Source organism: Calonectris borealis, chromosome 2 (genome assembly GCF_964195595.1).
Source record: "Calonectris borealis chromosome 2, bCalBor7.hap1.2, whole genome shotgun sequence".
Taxonomy (NCBI): domain Eukaryota; kingdom Metazoa; phylum Chordata; class Aves; order Procellariiformes; family Procellariidae; genus Calonectris; species Calonectris borealis.
In genome coordinates, this window is record NC_134313.1 from 138,501,636 (window position 1) to 138,522,204 (window position 20,569).

Sequence of the window (20,569 nt, forward strand, 5' to 3'; positions counted from 1 at the left end):
TTTAAGTTTAGCAATTCTGCTTTTGAGCAGTTTGGTGCTTCTAAACCAGAGTATCTCGGGAGCATAGTGTCAAAAACGTGTGAACTGCTTGACTTACAGGTGTCCTCGGATTTTGAAAGTTATACTTCTGGTCTTGAGCACCCTTTTCCTGTCCAAGATCTACTGAAAGTCAAAAAGCCCTTCTGTGAATCTGTGTCTAAATCCGATATGTTTTTGGATCCTGTCGTCTGATTTAGGAGTGAATTTTAGTAACTATGTTAAGAGCTGTTCTCCCATTGCCCGGTTTTGTAATTCCAAATTTCTTGTGGATTGTGTCAATCTGGTTCTCTGATTGTAAATAAAGCTTTTGTAGCCCCATATCTCTTTCATCACAATAGACACTGTGAGGTCCTTACGTTACACAGAAGGATATTTATAAAAAACTTCATTTTAAAGCATTTTTTTGTACATGTCAGATCAAATTATTACATAGGGTTTGTTAGGGATTATCTGTGAGGTTGTATCAACTCAGTGTTAATCCTTTATCTGTAACTGTCCAGTTGTTTACCTTCTCCTCCAAATGCTATAACAAAAAATTTTGATCTTGGACATGGAATAAATATTAACAAAGGAATCCTCATGAAATAATGGTGGTCTTGTATTCAAAAATTAACTTTATTCTTTCTATAAATTAATTCATCTATTAACCTGTTTTATGTATAAGCACATAGATGGATATATTATCCTTAGCAATAAATTCTGCTGTCATTCAATCACTGTTTATACAGTGCCCCAGGAAGGGCTGTAGTTCACTGTTACTTTCAACTCCTTTCACATTAAATAAAATATGAAAGACTACCTCTGACTGGTATACAAGCCAGAATTCTCACTTTTTTATGTTGCCTTTGGAATCTGATTCCTACTTTTATTTGTGTAACTGGATTATACAGTTCACCCATTTAAGTTGTACAGTACTGTTCTACCTTCTGATTTTCATTCTTTACTTTCCATGTGATGTCTCAAGCCACAGTTGCAAAGCAGAATTTGCAAAAGAGAGAGAACAGAGTAGACAACTAGCAGAAGTGGTGAACAAAATGTACTTTGGGTGAACATAACATCATTCATGCTGACGTCTCCTTTTGATGATCTAGCATTTGAAGATGCATTAGAAATTGTTTATAGTAGAAACAAAGTTGTGCATTTTCATGCTTTATCAAGACTAATTTAAAGTATTTTTGAGGTACAGATACTGATCAATAGTGCTTTGTGTCTTAAATAAAGCCAATAAGAGATTTAGAATCCTAGCTTAAGTATGGTATGGACATGTTTGTGACAAATGAGCAATTCATATTAGAAATATTTATACTTTTCCAAGAAAGCTGATGTTTATGGGATGCTGTCAGAGCCTTGCAATGCACTTGTCAAAAGCATTGACAGTAACCCTCAGTTACTGCACCTGAAGTACATGACTGCAACCTTCGTATGTGTGACTTCAGAGAGTATATATCTACCTACTGTAAGGCTGATTGAGTTTATTACCAACAGTCTTTGCGGGTACTTTGTTTCATCCAAAAGTCTTGATGTTCTATTGATATAGAATCTTGGATGTGTGTCTCTACATAAGGTTGGACTGACAACCTGGGCAGTAACTAAATAATCTATTTTGGTGACTTGTGATGCTTTTTATGTTTTTACAGCTCTTGCAAGAGAAGGAACTGATTCCAAAATAAACTTTAGAAGATTTCACAAGTAACAAACCTTAATTGCAATTGCAAATTACATAGCAGTTGAATTACCTTGTAAAGTCTTACTTAGATACAAGGATTCATGGACTGTTGTTTCAATGAATGCATGTGAATATGCTTCTTGGATTTTGACCCTTTGGTTATGAATTAGCACTGTTCTGTAAATTTGAACTTTTTTAAAATATTAATTTCAGATTCTGAGTTAACAAATCAGATCATATTAGTGCATGATCTATAAACTGTAGGTGCTGGCAGAATCTCAGAATCATGCAGTACTTCTGCTTTGTACGGCTGTTTATGAGAATCTTTTCTAGTTCTTTTCATCTGAACTATGTTTTTCTTTGCCTAACAGGTTAAGAAATTGAAAATGAACTGATAGCAATTGCTATTACAAATAGCTTCAGGGTTCTTGGATAAAATTAATGTTCTGGAGCTGGTGTGCAATGAGATCATTCACAAATAAATATGTAGCCTGTTTTCCTTATTTTGAAGTTTATTTTCTATTTTATATCAGTAATATAATCCAGGCATTCCAGTCCAAAACAGTACTTCTTGGGTGGTAAAACTCAATAGGTATTTAGTCTCATGCCTTATAAAGCTACTAGAGGCAAATTATAATTGTCTTGAAATACAATGCCTGTCATAACTTATTACAGTTTATGTATTATCTATTGTGTAAATACAATATTGGTTCCTTTAAACACATACTAAAGTCACAGCAGAAAGAAACATCACAGTGGCCAACTCTAGGACTTAGAAAATTGTAGGGTCCATGGCAGCTTTCTCAGAACATTATCAGTTAAGCACATTAAAGGATTGCTTCTACTGACTGATTTGACTTTAGAGCTCCTGGTATTTACTGACTGCAGAATATGAATTTGGTTGCCACATATATTTACTCAATATGATGATAGCTGCAGAAACAAGGAAGCTTCCCGAAATGCATCCTCATGACATGGAGTGAATCTAGAAGTGTTTTGGGGATGATGATTTTGGCTTAATTACATTTTATTCTATAAATAGGTCTGCATTTTAAAAATAGCTCTGCATTTTAAAATATGTTCTTTCTGATATTTGGGTTGAATTTTGGAGAGAAAAAACTTCCTGATTAATCATTTTAAATGTCATTGCAAAATAATTAATAATGCCTCTAACTGATACTTATTATCTTCTTATACAACCACATATTTTCTTTGGAGTTTGTTTGAACAAATTAATTCTAGTGTATATTCCTAAGGCTTTGAGATTGGTCATAAAAAAATTAAAACTGACAGTTCAAATTTCCATCCTACTAATAGAATCCTATAAATTATATTGAAAACATTTCAAAAAAATTGAAAAATAAGTCAGATATTCTAGTATCAGTCAGAATAATACTCTTGGTATGTTGTATATGCATTACCACTATGAAAGATTTCACTAGTGGGTTTGGACCTAAGGAGTCTATGTCTTGAAAGTGTAGGTTTTGGATTCTTGGGAAAAACTGAACTAGTTGCTTATATTGTCCAAGATATTGGTAAGGAGAACAAAGATTTGAAAAATATTTCAAAAATTTAAGGGGAATGGAAGACAGGAAGTTTTTTTTCTTATACATGTGTCTATTATGCTATACAGTTTATGTAAAAATATGTGCTGCAACATCAATGTTATAAGAAGAGTAAAAGAACTGATGCATGAAGACAAGAATATTTTTTTCAGATGAAGATTAGGCTAAACAATTCAGGAAATCCTTTCTGCTAGTGTCAGATCTGGTTAAAGGAAAGGATATGTGGAGACCAGTGGGAAATAATCTGAAAGCAGCAACTGAGAGAATGAGGATTTTTAAGTCCCATCTTTGGACTGGAGCAAGTCCTTAGAAAGTCTCAGGAACAAGACAGCCTGTGTTTTCTCAATGGACCTGGAAGGGAATCTACCTCTTGGTAGATTTGTTTGACTGGGAGAATGGAATCTCACTTTGTGCATATAAAAGGGTATTCAGCAGCAAAAGTTAATGCAAAAGTTCCTAATGGGCAAGCTTCAAGAAAATAATAGAAAGTTAATCTCAGTAGTTAATGTGAGGGAGGCATTGTGACTGAGGACAACTAGGAGCGTTAAGAGACGAGGTTATGGCACGTACATAGTGCTGCAGACATACTTCTGCTTACTGAATAGACAGCAGATTTATGGAAGTAGAGCATGCAGGGTAAAAGCTGAGATGAAAAGCAGGCACAAGGGAATACAGTTTGTGAAGACAAAAGAGATACTGTGTCAAGAGAGGAATTAGTGGAAATGGAGTTTGAGATTACTTCTTTTGTCCAGAGGAAACTTTTAAAACATGTCCATAAAAAGCCAAACCACACATTCATCTAATCAATACAGGCTGAGGAGATGAACAATGTGAAATCACTGCCCATGTAAAAAGATACATGCAGTTCTAAATGCAGCTGTGAACTTGGAAGCAAATACTGAAGCTGGAAGGAAAAAAACAGTGAGTAAAAGTCGGAGAAAGAGTAAAAGTTGTGCTTTCTAGTTGAAGCACCAGGAGATTCATTCTTAACTAACACCTAACTAATTTGAGCAGCTACGCTAGTTTTTAATTCTGGATGAGGCTTAAACAGAGCTACATTCCTTTTCTTTTTAACCAAAACAAATATATGACATAACAGCTCTACAGGCTGCAATAGCTGGGCTCACACAGTGGGTGCTCAGATTCATATCTGTGCCATCCAGTGTTCTCACTTGAGTAACTGTACCATTTCGTGGGAGTTATTTCCTCGGTAGCTGTGGATATCAAGACCAGAACCCAACAAAATTAAGCTACTATGTTTCCCTTAAACATAAATGTTGTTATTTAAAATACAGTTTTTACAAAAAAGTAATGACTTTTAAAAATCGATTTAAAATTCCTCTGTAGTCTTATGTTCCAGATCTGTAATGATTAACTGCTGTCAAAATTACTATCAGATTGAAAACTACTTAGTGTTCTGCTTGCTTTCATTTTTGACAGTTCTATTCAGAAAATAATCCAACAATTTTGTTAAGCCCTCTAAATTATTCTTGAGTTTATTTTAAATATTATTACCAATTGACGTGTTAAAATACTTGAGAGATCCTGCAAGTGCATTACACAGGTATTTACTTAATATCCAATATCATGATTCTTGCATCACTTCTAAATATTGGTGACAGTAATATTTAGCTGAATATTCATCTTTTATAGGGAAAGCTGAAAAACAAAAACACTCCACATGCAGGCAGTCTACAAGACACTGATATCGCCTCTTTTACCTTCCTGTCTTGGAAGAATGGCAATCCCCTTTCTTATGAAAAAGCTTAGTGCCCATCACTGTGAAAATAGCACTGGTCACTTGTTCTCAGCCCATTGATTTCAATTAGCTTCGGATGATCCAAATTTTAAAGTGAGGAGTAAGTGATGTGGTAAACTCTTACACATCGTGTTTAGTCATGCCCTTGGAAACTGTCATAAATAGTTTCTTAATCAAATGCCTATTATGAGAAGATACTAGGGAGAACCTAACTTATCTTTGCAGACAGTCGCAGACATACTTGAAGTTGCAAGTAGGCACAAGATGGTTTTAGGATGTTTTGAAAGGAAACTTTGGTAACAATTTAATTGAAAGTGTTAAAGGCTGTAAAACATAGACTCTTCTGTTATGCAACTCAAGAGACAACATACCTGAAGAATAAGCTTAACATTGAATGCTAATCTCATAAAAATAGATGTTTCATAGCTAACAAAATATTTCATCTGTTTATATTTTAAATAAAACATCTTGATTATGGAGTACAATTAATCTATCTGCTAAATTAAGACTCATTCCTTTATGTCTTTATTCTTTTTATTCTATTTCTTTCTGTTTCTTTTTAAAGTTTTAAAATAGCCATTTTTCTAAAAGCACAAGACAATTTTTTTTTTGTTATTTATCACTTGGATATATTTTCATTTTGAGTGCCTTTGTTTGTATATAGACAGGCTATTGTGTTACATGGCTTGGGCTGATACTAGCTGGCAGAAAGAGAAGCCTGTCTTGGCAAACCCTGATTTTTATGTAAGAGAACATCTGTGAGCTCTATCTTTGTGGTGTAGCTGGACTCTCATAGCCTAAAAGAAAACTAGAATCTACAAGCAAGCACATCTGTCCCCTTACAATTGTAAGGATTATACATTTTGAGTTTAAGGATAAGGATTTACTGGTGAACCCTGAGGAATGGTACTAAAACTGCTTTATCTGTTTGCTGCGTTTTAGCTACAAGGCAAGTTATGGGCCCTCTTCTGCCTTCCTATTATTGGGCTTATACTCGAAGGGTTTTTTTGGAAACTGTCTATTTGCCCCCCAGCTATGTGATAGTTGACTCAGTAGCTAGTGGCAGGAGAGATTCCTCCATGTGATTCAAGCTACGGAGGAACGATCAGGTGGGGACCCAGACTCAGAACAGCCATCACAGCATGAGCTACCTAGGGGCTGAGAAAGTGAGTAAGCGCACGTGTGATTAGTCCATGTTGACATTTTGTGCTGTTCCGTCATACTGCTAGCAAGTTAGCTGGCTTGAGGATATTTCTACTGTCTCTTTAAAAATTGCATTATACCCCTCAGCCCTGTCCATCCGTTACTACTGTCCACACCTTCCATGGAAAGGTACGGTGTGTCCGGTGCTCGCCATTCCTCTCAGCCACTGGGGGAAAAGAGAGCGCTTTGCCACAGTGGATTCCGGGGGAGTTTTTATGATTCTTCTCCGCCCCATCTGTTGGATTGGACACGGGCCGTTTGCTGCTGCTTTCTGAACCCAGCGCCTCTGCTCACACCAGACTTCAAGGACCATCTTTCCTCTAGGATTAATTATTCAAAATTTATATGCTCCCTTCATTTCTTAGCTGAAAACTTTAACATGGGCAAGTGCTCTGTTTGCACTGGCTTTAGGCTATGAACTGAGGAGCACAAAGAAATAGAGAATAGAGAAATTGAGAGTTTGGATCAACATTTTTAGAAATGGTGATTATTTCCTTGTGCATACTGGATAGGGTTTCATTCAGTTCATGTCCTGGGATGCTGCTCAGATAAAGTGTCCAGTCTTAAGTGTGTAGGCAAACGTTGTGTAGACAACATACCTGAAACAAAACCATAGATAGAGGCAAATACACTTTCTCCATTCACAGCAGTTTTGAGTGTATTTCAGTGTACTTGAGTGTGTTTAGAACTCCTTTGCTTGTAGAATTATTCATGCTTGCAAGAAATGCAAGTTACTTTCCTGCTTATTACATTGACTGCGTGAAGACTGCTTTGGAGCAGGGGACAAGTCCGTGTTCTGTGCAAAGGGATGTTGAGAACAATCAGAATTACCGCAAAATTAATGTATTAAAACGTCATATTGGTGTGAGAGACAAAGGGAATGAATCTTTATTAATAACTTGTGTTGTAACTTGTTTTTCCCCTGCTGACTCCTCTCCTCTTACTCTCCAAGGAGAGATGTCACCTCATGTCTTTGTAACTTTTGGTCTCATTTCTGGACACTTCTTCATCAGTCTGCTATTTTTTTTTGGGGGGGGGGAAGTAGACTAGCTTGGCCTTACATAAAAGTCTTGAATTGTAAGGAATTTATTTTTTTGCCTTCCAGTAGGCTGTAGACAGCAAAAGAAGTCAGAGATGGAACATAAACTATGCCTAAACATCACACAAATGTGGTCAAAGAAGTAGCATTTGAGTGATGAGATGAAAGATGTAGGATGGAAATTCAATTTTTAATGTTAAGGTGTGATTCAAGGGTGTTTTCAAATTTCAGTGTGTAACTTAAACATGATGTTTTTGTGATGTATTCTGCCATCAGTCCCTCCTCACAGAATGATGAGATGATGCAACTCGAGAGCCACTTGCAAGCAACTAGCTAGATTCAATTAAGAGTATCAAATTAGGGAAATCTGTGATATCAAATGCTTAACAATGAGCTTCTGGACAGCCACTCCCTCTCACTGTGTCTCACTGCCCAAAACACTGGCATTTGAGTTACTTTAAAGCTGCTTCTGAAATTTTGAGAGAGCAGTTTAAAAACAGTTATGTATTAGGTCTTCTGTAGCAAAATAGAGAGTTTAAAGTTGAATTTCAGTCTCTGCAACTGCAAAGTAACTGGGCTTATAATACTGTAGTTACTTTGGTTTGTATTTCTGTAACCAAGATTGGAATGTGGCCTTTACCCCACTGAACTGATATTATCATCCTAAAAGTTTGGAAGCCACAAGGCTGGGATGTGAACAATAGCCCAGCACATGTGTACACATACTTTGCCCCTCAGAATCTCTTGTTTTTTGTTTATTTCTTTCCCCAAAGGAGAAGTTTTAATTTTGTTTTTTAGTAGGCTATACAGTTTTTCCTCTGAACCATCTCAAATAAATTGTCTGTAATCAAGAGGAATGTTTCCAATCAATTAGTTACTGCAGCCGTGTGCTTGTATTTCAGATTATTCACAGTCTGTAGGATTTGTATAATGAAGGTTTTAATGATTGAACAGAACACTTATATTGAAATGGATGCAAGCATGCCCCTTGTTATTTTAGGGGGCTGGATGTCAGTTATGCATAATATTCCATATGAAGTTATCACCTAGAAGAGCGGAGAATAGTGTGCCTCAGTATAGACTGAGAGAGTGGAAAAAAATGCTCACGTTTCCTCTGCACTGATTTTCAGCATCCCCAGGAGATTCAAATGCATCACTCATTCTTTCCAAAGACCTTCCCATTTTATTACAGTCGCTAATTAAAAGTTGCCCAGTCTTTCTGTATAGCACTGGTAATCACAATCACAAATTATATGTCACAGATTATGTGGAACCGCTCCTGTACATTTGTATGCAAAATTCTTTGACCTGTGATAGCTAAAGCGTTTCATGTCGTGTACTGCATATTAACAACTCAGATGTTTGCAAACTACTGTGTTCATTTTTTTCTTGAAAAGTGCAACAACCAATCTATATTGTCAGTATAATATGGGACGGGAAGGAAAAACCTGTAATATCGAAATATACTGTGTTAAATTTACCATAAAATATGTACTTTTTTTGCTCTTGCTAGAAGTTTATATGAAGAAGTGCTGTATTGTTTTCTCTGTCCCCGTTAGATAGTTTTGTCAGATCATAAGTAACGATGTCAGAGTGCTCTAAAACTAAAGAGAAACATTTAGATTTGTGCTACTTACCTACTTATAATTTTACGATTACACTGGTGACCTCAGATCTCACTGGGTAGAAACGTCCTACTCAGTTCTTTGAAGATTTTTTTTTTTTACCTGCAGTATATGACACAGTTTGCCTATCAGATAGAGCCTCTGGCCTTGATAGTAATCTCTCCTGATCTTTAGCAAGGGCAGGTCTTTTTATATTTTAAGGATTGAGATAGTTGTGTACTTAATCTTCTACCTCTGTCATTTCTTCTTTTCCCCTTTCTTCTAGCTTGTTCCCCCACCATTTCTCTCTTGTCTTTTCTACGTACACATTTTTTGCCTTCCTACTTACTGCTGACTAGGGCTAAACCACTCGCCATCGAGTGAAACTGAGCTTGAAAGTGCTGTATTTCTCAGCTTAGAATGGGAGAAAACCCGCTCAGCTGTGCTGAACCGCTTTTGCTCTGCTACTAGCCCCACGTGTCAAACGCATTCCTACGTGATCCGTAGCTGCTCTGTCTTCGCTTGGTGCCTGGTGTACTGCAACAATCTGTAAATGATTTGCATGACTGGGGTGTTATGTTTTGCAGGAGGCCAGCACTACTCAACCCGTTTTTCCTCTGTGTGTGTGTGTGTGGTGGGTCTGCTATGTATTCCTGGCCGCCTGCAAAACTTAACACCGCCCATCAAAGTATTTATAGACTCTCACAGTGGAACAGGCAGCAGAGGATCCACCGCACATACACACCGAGGGAAACGCTATTATATGCTGCTGCTGCTGCGTGGAAGGCTTAAATCCCGCTCCCACTTGAATTTGTTAGTGCTATCAGATTGATCCAAAGCTTTCTGAAACCGAAGGAAAGACTTGCCACAGCTTCACTCGACTTCAGCCGTATCTTAGATTTTCAGCAGCTTGCAGTGCTGGTTGTCAGAGGAGAAAGCAAGTTTCCTGTGCCTCAGGAGCATTTCACTTTTCCTATACCGAAAGTAAGAAACAGTTTTTCCTTCCCCCTAAAAACCCATATGGTGTGTTTTACAAGGTTACCAGAGTGACACCTCATAGGGCCTGTAGGTAGCACAGTAACATATATTAACATGAATACATTTCATATTATAGTCTTATTTGGTAACATACTGTATTAAGAGACCACCTCTAAGAAACCTCAAACACATAATATAGTTTTGCAGACAACCACATCTGTTAAATGGCTTATTTCTGCCAGTACTTTTGTACCGGTCCCATACAGGTGGCAGAATTGGCTGCTAGCTCAAGCATTAGGTAGCTTTTTAAAGAACTTAGAGGGAAAAATGGCTGACAGACGGTTGTGCTATCACTACGGGCATACTCACTCTTGCCAAGAGCTTAGATCAGATAGTGGTAGGCGCCGAATGAAAACTCTTGCTTAAGCTGCAATGACTGAATGCACTGAAAATGCTCTTTATGACAAACTCTTCAGACAATTTTTTAGTTCAGGAGTATTTTATTGATTATTCAGTATGATCACGCTAACAATTTTTCTTACAGGGAAAAAAAAAAGACTTGGAGAGGACAAGAACAAGGAAATAAAAAGCCTAGGTCTGCAGGTGACAGCACTGAGCTCATGTCTGTTCCAAACACCGTTCGTCTGTTTTACATCAAAAGAGCAAACTTTTGCAGTAAAAGTTATAACAGAGCTTTCACTTGCTCCCCAGGTGTCTGGACTAGTGTCTAGGCTGGAGTCATGTCATCCTTCTGTTGTGATACAGTGACTGTACGTAGAATGGGTATTCCTCCACAGGAATTTTGACCCCAATCCAAAAAAAAGTGTGAGCTGGAGGGTGGATTAACCGCCTCACACAAAGAAGGGAGCTGAACCCTGGTCACCTACATGTTGTAGAACATGTAGATAATGGAGCTGTCTTAAAACTGCTGATTTAGGGGAATTCTGTCTATTCCGTTCTTACTAGAGAAAGGAATTAATCCTGTTTGGGTTCTTGTTTGTTTGTGCTGTTTTGTTGGGAGTTTTTTAACAAAAAAGCAATGTTTACCTTCAGTTTAAAATCTGTGAAACTTAGGTGAAAAGATACACGCAATAGCATTAGGGACATAATCCTTACAGACTCCAGGAGATTTGAAATACTTGTCTGTCCTCAGTGTATCCACACAGTCATTTTAAATGTTGATGGCTCTCCATTTTCTTATGACAAGCTATAAGAGGCATGGTTGAGCAATGGTACAGGAGAGAGAGATACAGTACAGTGTCACATATTTATGCACAAATTATCAGAGTTTGGGTTGACTGTAGCATGGATGTATAACCGTTTAACTGCAGGTAATTAACTCAGATCTGTCAGAGCTCATTAACTAAGAAGTCTGCTAGGCACCATTAGCTCAGTGACAATTTGGTTTTTCCAGTGCCACTCATCTCTTTTCTCAATCCTCACTGCATCCCGAGTATCTAGATTTTTAAATTATTTCTATTTTGAGGAGTATCCACTAATGAAGAATTGATTGCGTTTTCTTAGTTCAGAAAGGAAGCAAGGCTGTGTATACAGAAGTTTAATTGTGAACCTGCTGGAGTAATTTTGAACCAGCCACCTACCTGAACTCAAATGCTACCTTAATTATTTCTGTATTACTTGAAAGGAAACCTAAAAATATTCAGAGAAATAGTTTTCTTATCTTTTAGAATGATCTGCATAGCTATCTTCTTATTGAGGTAAATTGCTGCATTGATATTATGTATGAGATGTCACTTATCAATAGATCCTCTGACACATGGATTCAAAAATGTGATGTGGAAGCATTTTAAAAAGAAAGGAGACTTCAGATTAATTTGTACTGTTACAGAAATGGAGGTTGCTTTAATATGTAGATGCATGCCACTACATATCTTGAATAGGAAAAAATGCTTCTTCATGAATCTACCAGAGAATTCCTCCTGGTGAGATTAAACACCAAACCATGTTATATGATTGATTTCTAGTAGTGGAAGAACCTCACTCCCTCTTCAGATCATCTTTTTAAATGAAAAATATTAATTGAAGAAGAAAATTTCAAGTATTGAGGTTTTTGAGGCTAGATTCTCTACTCAGTTTCTCTGAGTGCAAATAAAACTGTCAGTATGTGACATCAGGTGAGTTTTGGAGGCACCTGGTATACCCTTAGTATAAATTGCAGCATCCCGTGGAGTTTTAAATTAACAGCAGCTCCTCTGGTACTGCCAACGAGGTCTTTTGCAAGATGCTTGCCTGAACACAGACTATTTCAGCCCTTCTCTCTTCCACTCATGCCTTGTGGTGTGCCCTGGTGTGCACCCAAGCCCACCCTGCAAACGGGAGCAGTGGGCACGCTCCATCTCGCGGTCCTTCTGCTGGCTCCAGCCTTTTTCCGTAAGGTGGCAGGAATGTGCAGTACAGCACAAGTGCTGTCTTGCGGTGTGGTTCGTCCCTCTCTCCTTGTCTGTTTTGGTGGGAAAGGCGTCCATAGAGCAGTTAATCTTTTTTTAAATGATTGTGTTTATGTGGTAGCTACATGGGATTCGTGCCTCATTCTGGGGGGGATTATTTGATCGTTGTTCTATGTATTCTTGATGCATTTGGGTAGGGAAAGAAAGGCACAACTATCACTTCCCAGCGATACTTAGGCTACATCTATACTGGTAAGTAGAACAAGCCAGGGATGGTCCTCCTGTCCTAGGGCTAAAAGGCACAGCATGCCTCACGACCATATGGCTAAGTTCTCGTTTTCCCAAAAGAGGGTGGCCTCATTCAGACTCTCCCTTGGGAGCAGTCCCTGGCCTGCACTGTCCCCTGAACCATGCCCAGCCATTGTCTGGGAACGTGTTAGCTGGCAGGAGCCAAAACTGTGCCAGGGAGCGGGCTTACAATGGAACAGCAAGGGCAGGGGCATGCCAGCGCATGCCCTGGCCCTCTTTCCGTTCCTGGTACAAACGTAACCATATTAATATTGATGTTCCCTAAGTTTAGCAGCATCTTTAAATCATGTTTTCAGGTTTCCCATCTGGGAAATGTAATATATAATCTGGGCTAACATTACAGTTCTATTCATTTATAAAAACTGTATTAAATGGAAAGTCAAATAATATTACAGCAAAACAGAGTGCGAATAATGGAACACAGCTGTTTTATTCTTTTGGAGGGATGCAGTAAAAGGCAGAGGTAGTACCTGCAGAGGCATTTTAAAATTTTTTTTTAGCTAAAAAGCGTAGTATGTGTTTTTCAAGTTATGCTTAAACTGAACTAGTACATATGTAAATTGAAATGCATGTATGTGAAGTTCCAGCTGGGGAACAAACAAAAAATCCTAAACCGATTGAAGCAAGGAAATGAATCGTTAGGGGAATGTCAGTAAATATTCAGATATCCTCACAGTTTCTTAAATAAATGCACATTTGTAAAATATCAGATTGCATATTCCAAACACAACTTTAACTCTGTCCCTGTATCTATTCCCAGTCTTACTCTGCAGACCAGAAAACCCCTACAGTCAGTAACTCTACATCAAATAAATTCTGAGTATGAGTTACAACCATCACACAATACGGTTATGTTGGAATATTTTTACTATTTAATAACAGACAAAGTGGATATTTTATTTTGGAATCAAAGTGCTGTTATGTGGATTTATGGTTTATAAGGTTGGCAGTGTTTCTGAGTACTTTCTTTTCCAAAGTACATAAATATAAAGTGGTAAAAGTTTTGTTTTTAGCTTATAAATGTAGTTAATCATCTGTTCAAACAATAAAAATTTCTATTTATTAATGGCCAAGAAATGTTAGGGGTTTTTGGTTTTTCTTTTTTACAAGAGACTCATTTAAGTCAACTGGATGAAATTAATAGACAGTGAACATCACAATGGTTTAGAGGAGATCATGGCACACCAGTTGATCATGTGGAACTTCAGGCATTAATCCATTAAAGTCGTTACTGCCTCCGAGTCTTATTTAAAGGTCACGGTCTTTTTTAAGGGTTTCGTTGATGAGGGAAAGAACTATTTGTGTTTGATCCATCCAGCGCGTGCACGGATGTGCACTCGCTGACTAGCGTGCTGAAGTATGTTCTCTGCTTGGAATTTGCAACGCTGAGCAGTGGGTGGGCAATAACGTGCGAGAGCTCTTGTGGGCTACATGAGGATTTGTATTGATCGTTCTGTTCTTACATCCTGTTTTTTATCGTGGTTACAATATACGCAAACACGTCAGGCAATTAGACATGTGAAGACCTGGTTCTGCTTGATTATTTGACTTCCTGCAACTAATAATGAGATTTTTGAAAGATTTAGTGCTATGCCATTGAATATAAAAGAGGATCGGAGGCCTGTATGTGCAATGGAGTTAGGTGTGGTAGATTAAATTTGTCCTGGCACCCTTATTGAAGCCTCCCTGTAGGCACTATCAGCTGTAATCAGCACTGTTGCCAGAAATAACATTGCAGTGTCAGAAACATGGGTGTTTTAAGGGTATAGCCGGGGGACTTGAAGCGTTCACTTATTTGTTTAACTTTAAATTAATAAAGACCCACAAGATTCTTTTTCTTTCCTGAGTTGATGTTGAATTCTGTCATGTAAATTCTTTTCAGTATTCTTCATAAACACTGCTGGCATCCAAATTACCTATAACTATTAGGAAAAAGCTAAGTATCATTGTGGCGTGTTGAAAACACCCGCTTACGTGCACAGTAGTGGCCTAAAACGAAATAAATTCCCGGCAGGATTCAGAGGAGAGGAAAGAACACTTAAGATATAACTTAACTATTGTGTCAGTCAGCGTTATGCCTACACTTTGAACAATGTGGGGTTTTTTCAGTTGCTAAAATTTCTTTTTCTGTTCTCTTTTTCTTGATAATAAGGACTGGAAATGATCAACAAAAGTTATAGATTATGCACAGGCTGTGGCCATCGGATACTACAATAATGATTCCTAGCATAAGAGTGAGTTTTGATTCTCAGAAAGATACAGGATATACAATGATTTTGAAATTCCTGGAAGAATCCATGTTTTTTGCATTATTTACTACCTTTTTCCAGTAAGACTGTGGCTGTGAGAATAAAGCAAGTAAAATCGGCACGTACTTGACCTTTGCGGCACTGATTTCTCCTGCACTCAGAGACCGGCTCGTAGGCCCAGGTGCTGGAGACTGTTCAATGAATAGGTGACCCTGAGATCAGACTGGGACAGCATTACCGGGAAGGAGCAACAGCATAAATTTAAAAATTAGTAACCCCTATGATAAATACTTTAAAGGATTGCCCTGTTAAAAGCTTCAGTACATGCTTCACAAGGTCATTTAGCCATCAACTGTAACTGTATAAAATTAAGAATTTCTATTACATTTATTATCTTAAATAAGATAATGGATATTCACTTAAAGAATACACTTCTGGTTATTTCCAAAAAACAGACTTACAGGGACCAATCCTGCACAGGGGCCAATCCTGTCTGACAGTTCATTGTTCCTGCCATTGTACTGATTGATTCTAAGACAGACAGGAACCAGCAGGTTTCCTGAATAGTTATAATAATAGCATTAATAATCAGATTATTAGAAGTGAGGTAATTGTAAAGCTTGCAAGTGCATTTTAGTTTGCGCTGCTTACTTTTTGTGTTTCTCTTTTTGAACAAATTGCAGTTCACCAGTCGATTTCGGTGTGGTTTAGAGACCACTTCTGCATGCAGGTTTCTGTACACATTACTGTGCCGCATTGCCTGTGTTACAAATACTACTCATGATTTTTGCATGTCTTTCCTTCAGAACATGGAAATTAGCACTAAAGCCTTAGGTTTAGCTTTAGAAAAAGCTTTTTTTCAGTCTAAAGGAATCTTATGGTATCACTTTCAATCTCTCCTGTGAAAGTTAAATTTCTTTCTCTTGCTTCCTTTTATGTTCAAAAACTTAAATAATTTATTACTGCAAAGGAATGTGTACTGAATCCAGTAACCAACAGAGGATGTGGAAAGATTTATTAGGAGAAACATTAAGAGCATTCCTGGCCAGGTGTATTTTTTTTCTTTTTTGTGAAATGGGACAAAAAAAATACACACCTCCAGCCAACTTCAGATATGGCTGGAAGCCCACTTGGAAAACAGTGTCTGTAATTGTGAAGTGCTTCTCGAGACAAACTGAACAAAAAGCGATGAGGGGCGCAAAGAGATTGGCACTGCTGAATATCAAGAAATGTGTTGCTAGAGCTTGAAAGCGACTGCAGTCTTTGCCGCCTGGGTGGGTGTATGCACGTGACTTCCGCTCTCCTGGAACATTATACAGCAATTTATACCCATGGGAAATGAGGGAGTGAAACCCCTACCAAATCGGAGCAGTGGATTCCGAGTTCCTCTTTGCACCCTCGGCCCATGACAAAAGGACCTGGAGGAGCAGGGCCTGAGTACACTGCTGCACTCCTCGCTTAACTGAACGGGAGGTGTCACTCAGTGAACAGCAAGACACAGCTGTGGTGAACATTTTTACTCTAAGACAATGTTTTAGACCACTAGTAAATAATTTTACTGCATATTAGAATATATAACATGAATTTGTGAGGAGTGTAATCTTTTGGGGGTTTACATCTTGTAACTGTCTTACTTGATCATTTTTAGGATAAAAATCTAGTCACATGCAAATATCATTTTTCCAGGAATGATAAAAAAATCACATATAAACTGGCTATTTCTAATTCTATCCATTTACCTCTCCAGCATTTTTCCTGTCATTTACATAAAGCAAAAAGTTACTAAGAGCGTTACAAAATATAATGCTACATATTTTAGAGTGTTCCAGGGATATTTTTCCCCTATCAATTTTTCCTTCAACCCCAACTTCTTAGTCTCCAGCTCCCCTTGGTACTAGTTGAACAGGTGGGTCCCCTCAGCAGTAGCCTTATTCCTTAAAAAGCAGTGATTAACATTATGTTTTTGTATAAGTTGTTGAAACCATTTCCTCTTTCTCCATTAATCCAAGTGTCTTAAACATGTCATCTACAAGTTATTCCTTGATGCAGCATCTTAGAAAAGTAGTGGTGAAAAGCTATAGAATCAAACGGCTCCATCTGCCTGCCCCAGGCAGGAAGCTGTACCTGCATCCCATTTTACATGTGTGCGGGTCTCATGTTACAGAACCCTAATGATGGAGTTTCCTTGATCTGTCCAATAATCTGTTCCATTGAACACCAGTCCTTGCTGTTAAAACACTTTCCTGACTTCTTATATCCCCGTTTAAGTTCCCTTAAGCCTATTGCTTCCAGTTTTATCCATTGTGGATGTGGAGAACAGCTCTTGCTTTCTCTTTGTAGCTCCCCTTCTGTATTTGAAACTCTTCTAGATTCTCCCTGGAGTTTCGTAGACCTTTCTTTTTCTCTGTTGCTTCACAGAAATTGTTCCCTCCTGTTTCTCTCTCCAGGGAAGTGTCTGTGCCTGGCTACACCTATTGATATTTTCCCAGTGCGCAAATGAAAATGTTACTGGTAGCACGAGGCCAACCTTTTATAGTCAATACAATTAAGAAAACATGGCAATTAGACTCTTTCAAATGTGAGCTGGAGTGCTCAGTTAGAAGCACTGAATCAAAGTCTCATTTTATTACTTCTTCCTGTGTTGGTCTCTATACTTGCCTATCAAAACCAGACTACTTTTTAAAGTTATTTGATACAAAGAGCAGCCTAAACTACTGAAGTCCCAGTGCTTAAATGTCTTTGTGAGTTTAAGTAGTTTGTAGACTACAGATGGGATTCAGTAGGTGCTTAAACTTATAGGTCTTTAACTATGCTACTCAGTTAAATCCTCAATTTTGTTCCAATGTTTTCAAACACAAAATTTTGACTACCTTTTAGATTTTAAAAATCAGTTAGAAAGCAAGTGACAGAATCAAGCTTCTGTTTTGGTCGTCTCTGGATAGATGGCATTAATTCTAGCAGTTAAAATATATTCCTTTTTAAAAAATAATTTTGCTTTTTAAATCATCGTGGAGATTGGAAAATGGATATTACTATGAAATTGTGTTTCCTTAAAATACAAGTTTTAGAAGTTCTTCTTCTAATAAGTGCAAATAAATGTTTTTTTTTTTGCAACAATCATAATGTAATTTTGCATATTTGAATTGATTTTAAATATTTACTTTTTCCACTTTTGTTAACACATTGTTTTCCCTGCTCTTTTTTTTTTTTTTCCGCAGGACCATTTGCTGCTTCAAGAGACAGTAAATTCTGCTGCTGCTCTTATCATGGCATTAATAAAGGACAGAAACCCGGAGCTGATGGGGCAGCTGTTGGTAGCATAAGACCATAAATCATGTGTAGCTTTTGGAAATGTTTCTTTTTCATCATCCATTCACCAAAGGTCTTGAATCATTTTACCCTTTGATGAAAACTCTGGATTTATGACATTTACTATTAAGATATTTTAACAATATATTTTTGATACTTAAAATACAAGTCTGATACTATGTATGAAGTGTAAAATGAAATACAAATCATTCTGAGATATACTGGGTACATACTGTGAGGAATGATACTGAAACGTTTTTGTGAGGTACTGATTGTTTAAAAAGGTGCACAGAGGACACCAAAGCATTCAGTCTTCATGCAGGATTGTCTTTAACCATGCATGTGTATCGTACTCCAGGACTGCATGAATGAAATTTGATTTAAGATAAAATAATTCTAAAGCACAGCTTTTGTTCTTTATATGAAATTATTTAAAAATTGCTGCTATACCTGTTAATGAATGTGGAGTTCATTACACAGTGTAGCCTTCCTGACATCAAGAGAAATGCACATTGCAGGAAGTGTTTGAAGGGTCAGGTCCCCGTCCTCCATGTAATGAAGGTAACCTTGAAACAAAAAGATGTGCATGGGGGCAACGAGGTGCTAAACCCCAGTTTTCCAGATGCGGCATGCTCTGGCTGTAGCACTCCTTAGCGCTCCACTTCTTCCAGTAGCCATGTGCCATCATTTCGATGTAGCTCCAATAGCTCCTCTGAGTACCGTATTACACATACTCTTTGTGTTTGCACGTGTGTGTACGTATATGCATGTACATGCATATGCATGCTTAAAGGAAGAGTTAAGACTGAAAAGAATGTTTTGCAACCCAATCCGTAAGTAATGGAGAAATAGGAAGTTCTGTTAGCTCATCTACAAGAATACAATTTTCATCTCTTGCTGGTTAGCATATGTATGTATTAAATAGCAGTGAAGAGAACTGAGTGTTACGAGTTCAAATATATGCTACATTGATATTCAAGTGTGGAAAGTTGGGACAGGGAGGTAAAATGGTGAATGGTTACTATGTTGAGTATCTCCAGGTAGGCAGCCACTAAGAGCAATACAAGAGGAGGGCAGTCCCTGAAAACCCTGTCCCTCTCTATCCATCAGACTCAGGAATTCCAGCTTTCCTGCAAGTTGTGAAGGGGGTAGGTTAATGTCTTACGTACCTGCTGTGATTGGAATAAGGTCTTAGAGAAGTATCCCCACCACAAGTGTCCAGTGAGCCCCTCATTCAGTCTGTCCTGAGTGAGAGCACTGTCAGTTCAGCAAGTTTCCCTCTGAAACCAGCATTCCTCCCCTTACTCCCACCATGTTCCACTCCCTCTGGTGCTCAGACAAAACTTAGGATAGCATGATCCGGGCTCGGTCCCCTTCCTCTTCCTCTTTCCCTTCACCTGACTATCTATATCTCTGTTTTAAATCCCTTTTAGAAGCTGACGTTGATCCCAAACTTCATTACACAATAAATAAAGAGTTGTTAGCTGACTGTTCTATATCCAAAGCACACATTCTCTTCCACAGAAGTCATCCTAAGATAACTAACAAAGTTCTCGTGCATCATCTGCTTTCTTCTTCGCTTCTCTCTCCTCTCTACTTTGATTAATAATTTGTCCTTTTCTGACATCGTACAACATAAACATTCATATTAGCTCTCTGTATGGCTATACAATAGGCATATTTTATTCATATGTATATTCATGCTTGTTCCTATGCAAATAAATGAGGAACTAAAGAATTTATTATTGGTATTCATAATTTAACAGGACAGCTTTCACAAATAAGTTTTCTGAATTTGCTTTTACATTAATGAATTTGATGAAGGAATTTGTCTCACAGGCTTTTAAAAGACATGATGAAAGATGTCTCTTTGGCTGTATTTTGTGACTCTTCTTCGCTTGAAGACTGAAACACAATCCATGATGTGTTTTACCCACATAATAATAAGCAAGTGAATTTAGAAAATCCTTTATGTTTTCCATCCACTCTAATTTATACATTGTGATACTCCCATAGCATTGGATTGTGTGTAACTTATCATTTGCTTAAATAGAACCTTTTACTGTGTAGGGTTGTTTTACTTACCTCATTCTCTTAAAAGGATTTAAATCCAATAAAAAATGTTTCTGCAATGAACAGCTGTAATGACAAATTATTTTATGGTTGTTTATGGACTTATTTTGAAAAGAGAACAGACAGTGCACAACAAAAAATAAGTTTCAGGTCATCAAACATACTTAGTATTAATCTTAAATGGAAGATAATAAGATTTATTAATGTACTGTTAATCATTGCATTATGGATTTTTTTATGCTTAACAATCTTTTTAAATAATCTACAAACACTGAAAAATCTATTTTGCTGGAAGCAAATACACCAACAACAGAACAACTAAAACAGATCACGAAATACTAGAACTGCAGTAAAAAAAAAAAAGAAAC

At 37.5% G+C, this 20,569-nt stretch overlaps 1 protein-coding gene across 1 annotated transcript in view; it reads left to right on the plus strand.

The window, feature by feature from the left end:
* CRPPA (CDP-L-ribitol pyrophosphorylase A) overlaps positions 1-20,264 on the plus strand; it is a 124,308-nt gene extending 104,044 nt beyond the window's left edge. Inside the window, exon 10 of the mRNA XM_075143649.1 lies at positions 18,038-20,264. Coding sequence (XP_074999750.1) covers positions 18,038-18,142 — 105 coding nt within the window. The 3' untranslated portion in view covers positions 18,143-20,264. The remainder of the gene's footprint in view (positions 1-18,037) is intronic.
* Positions 20,265-20,569: the final 305 nt, after the last annotated feature.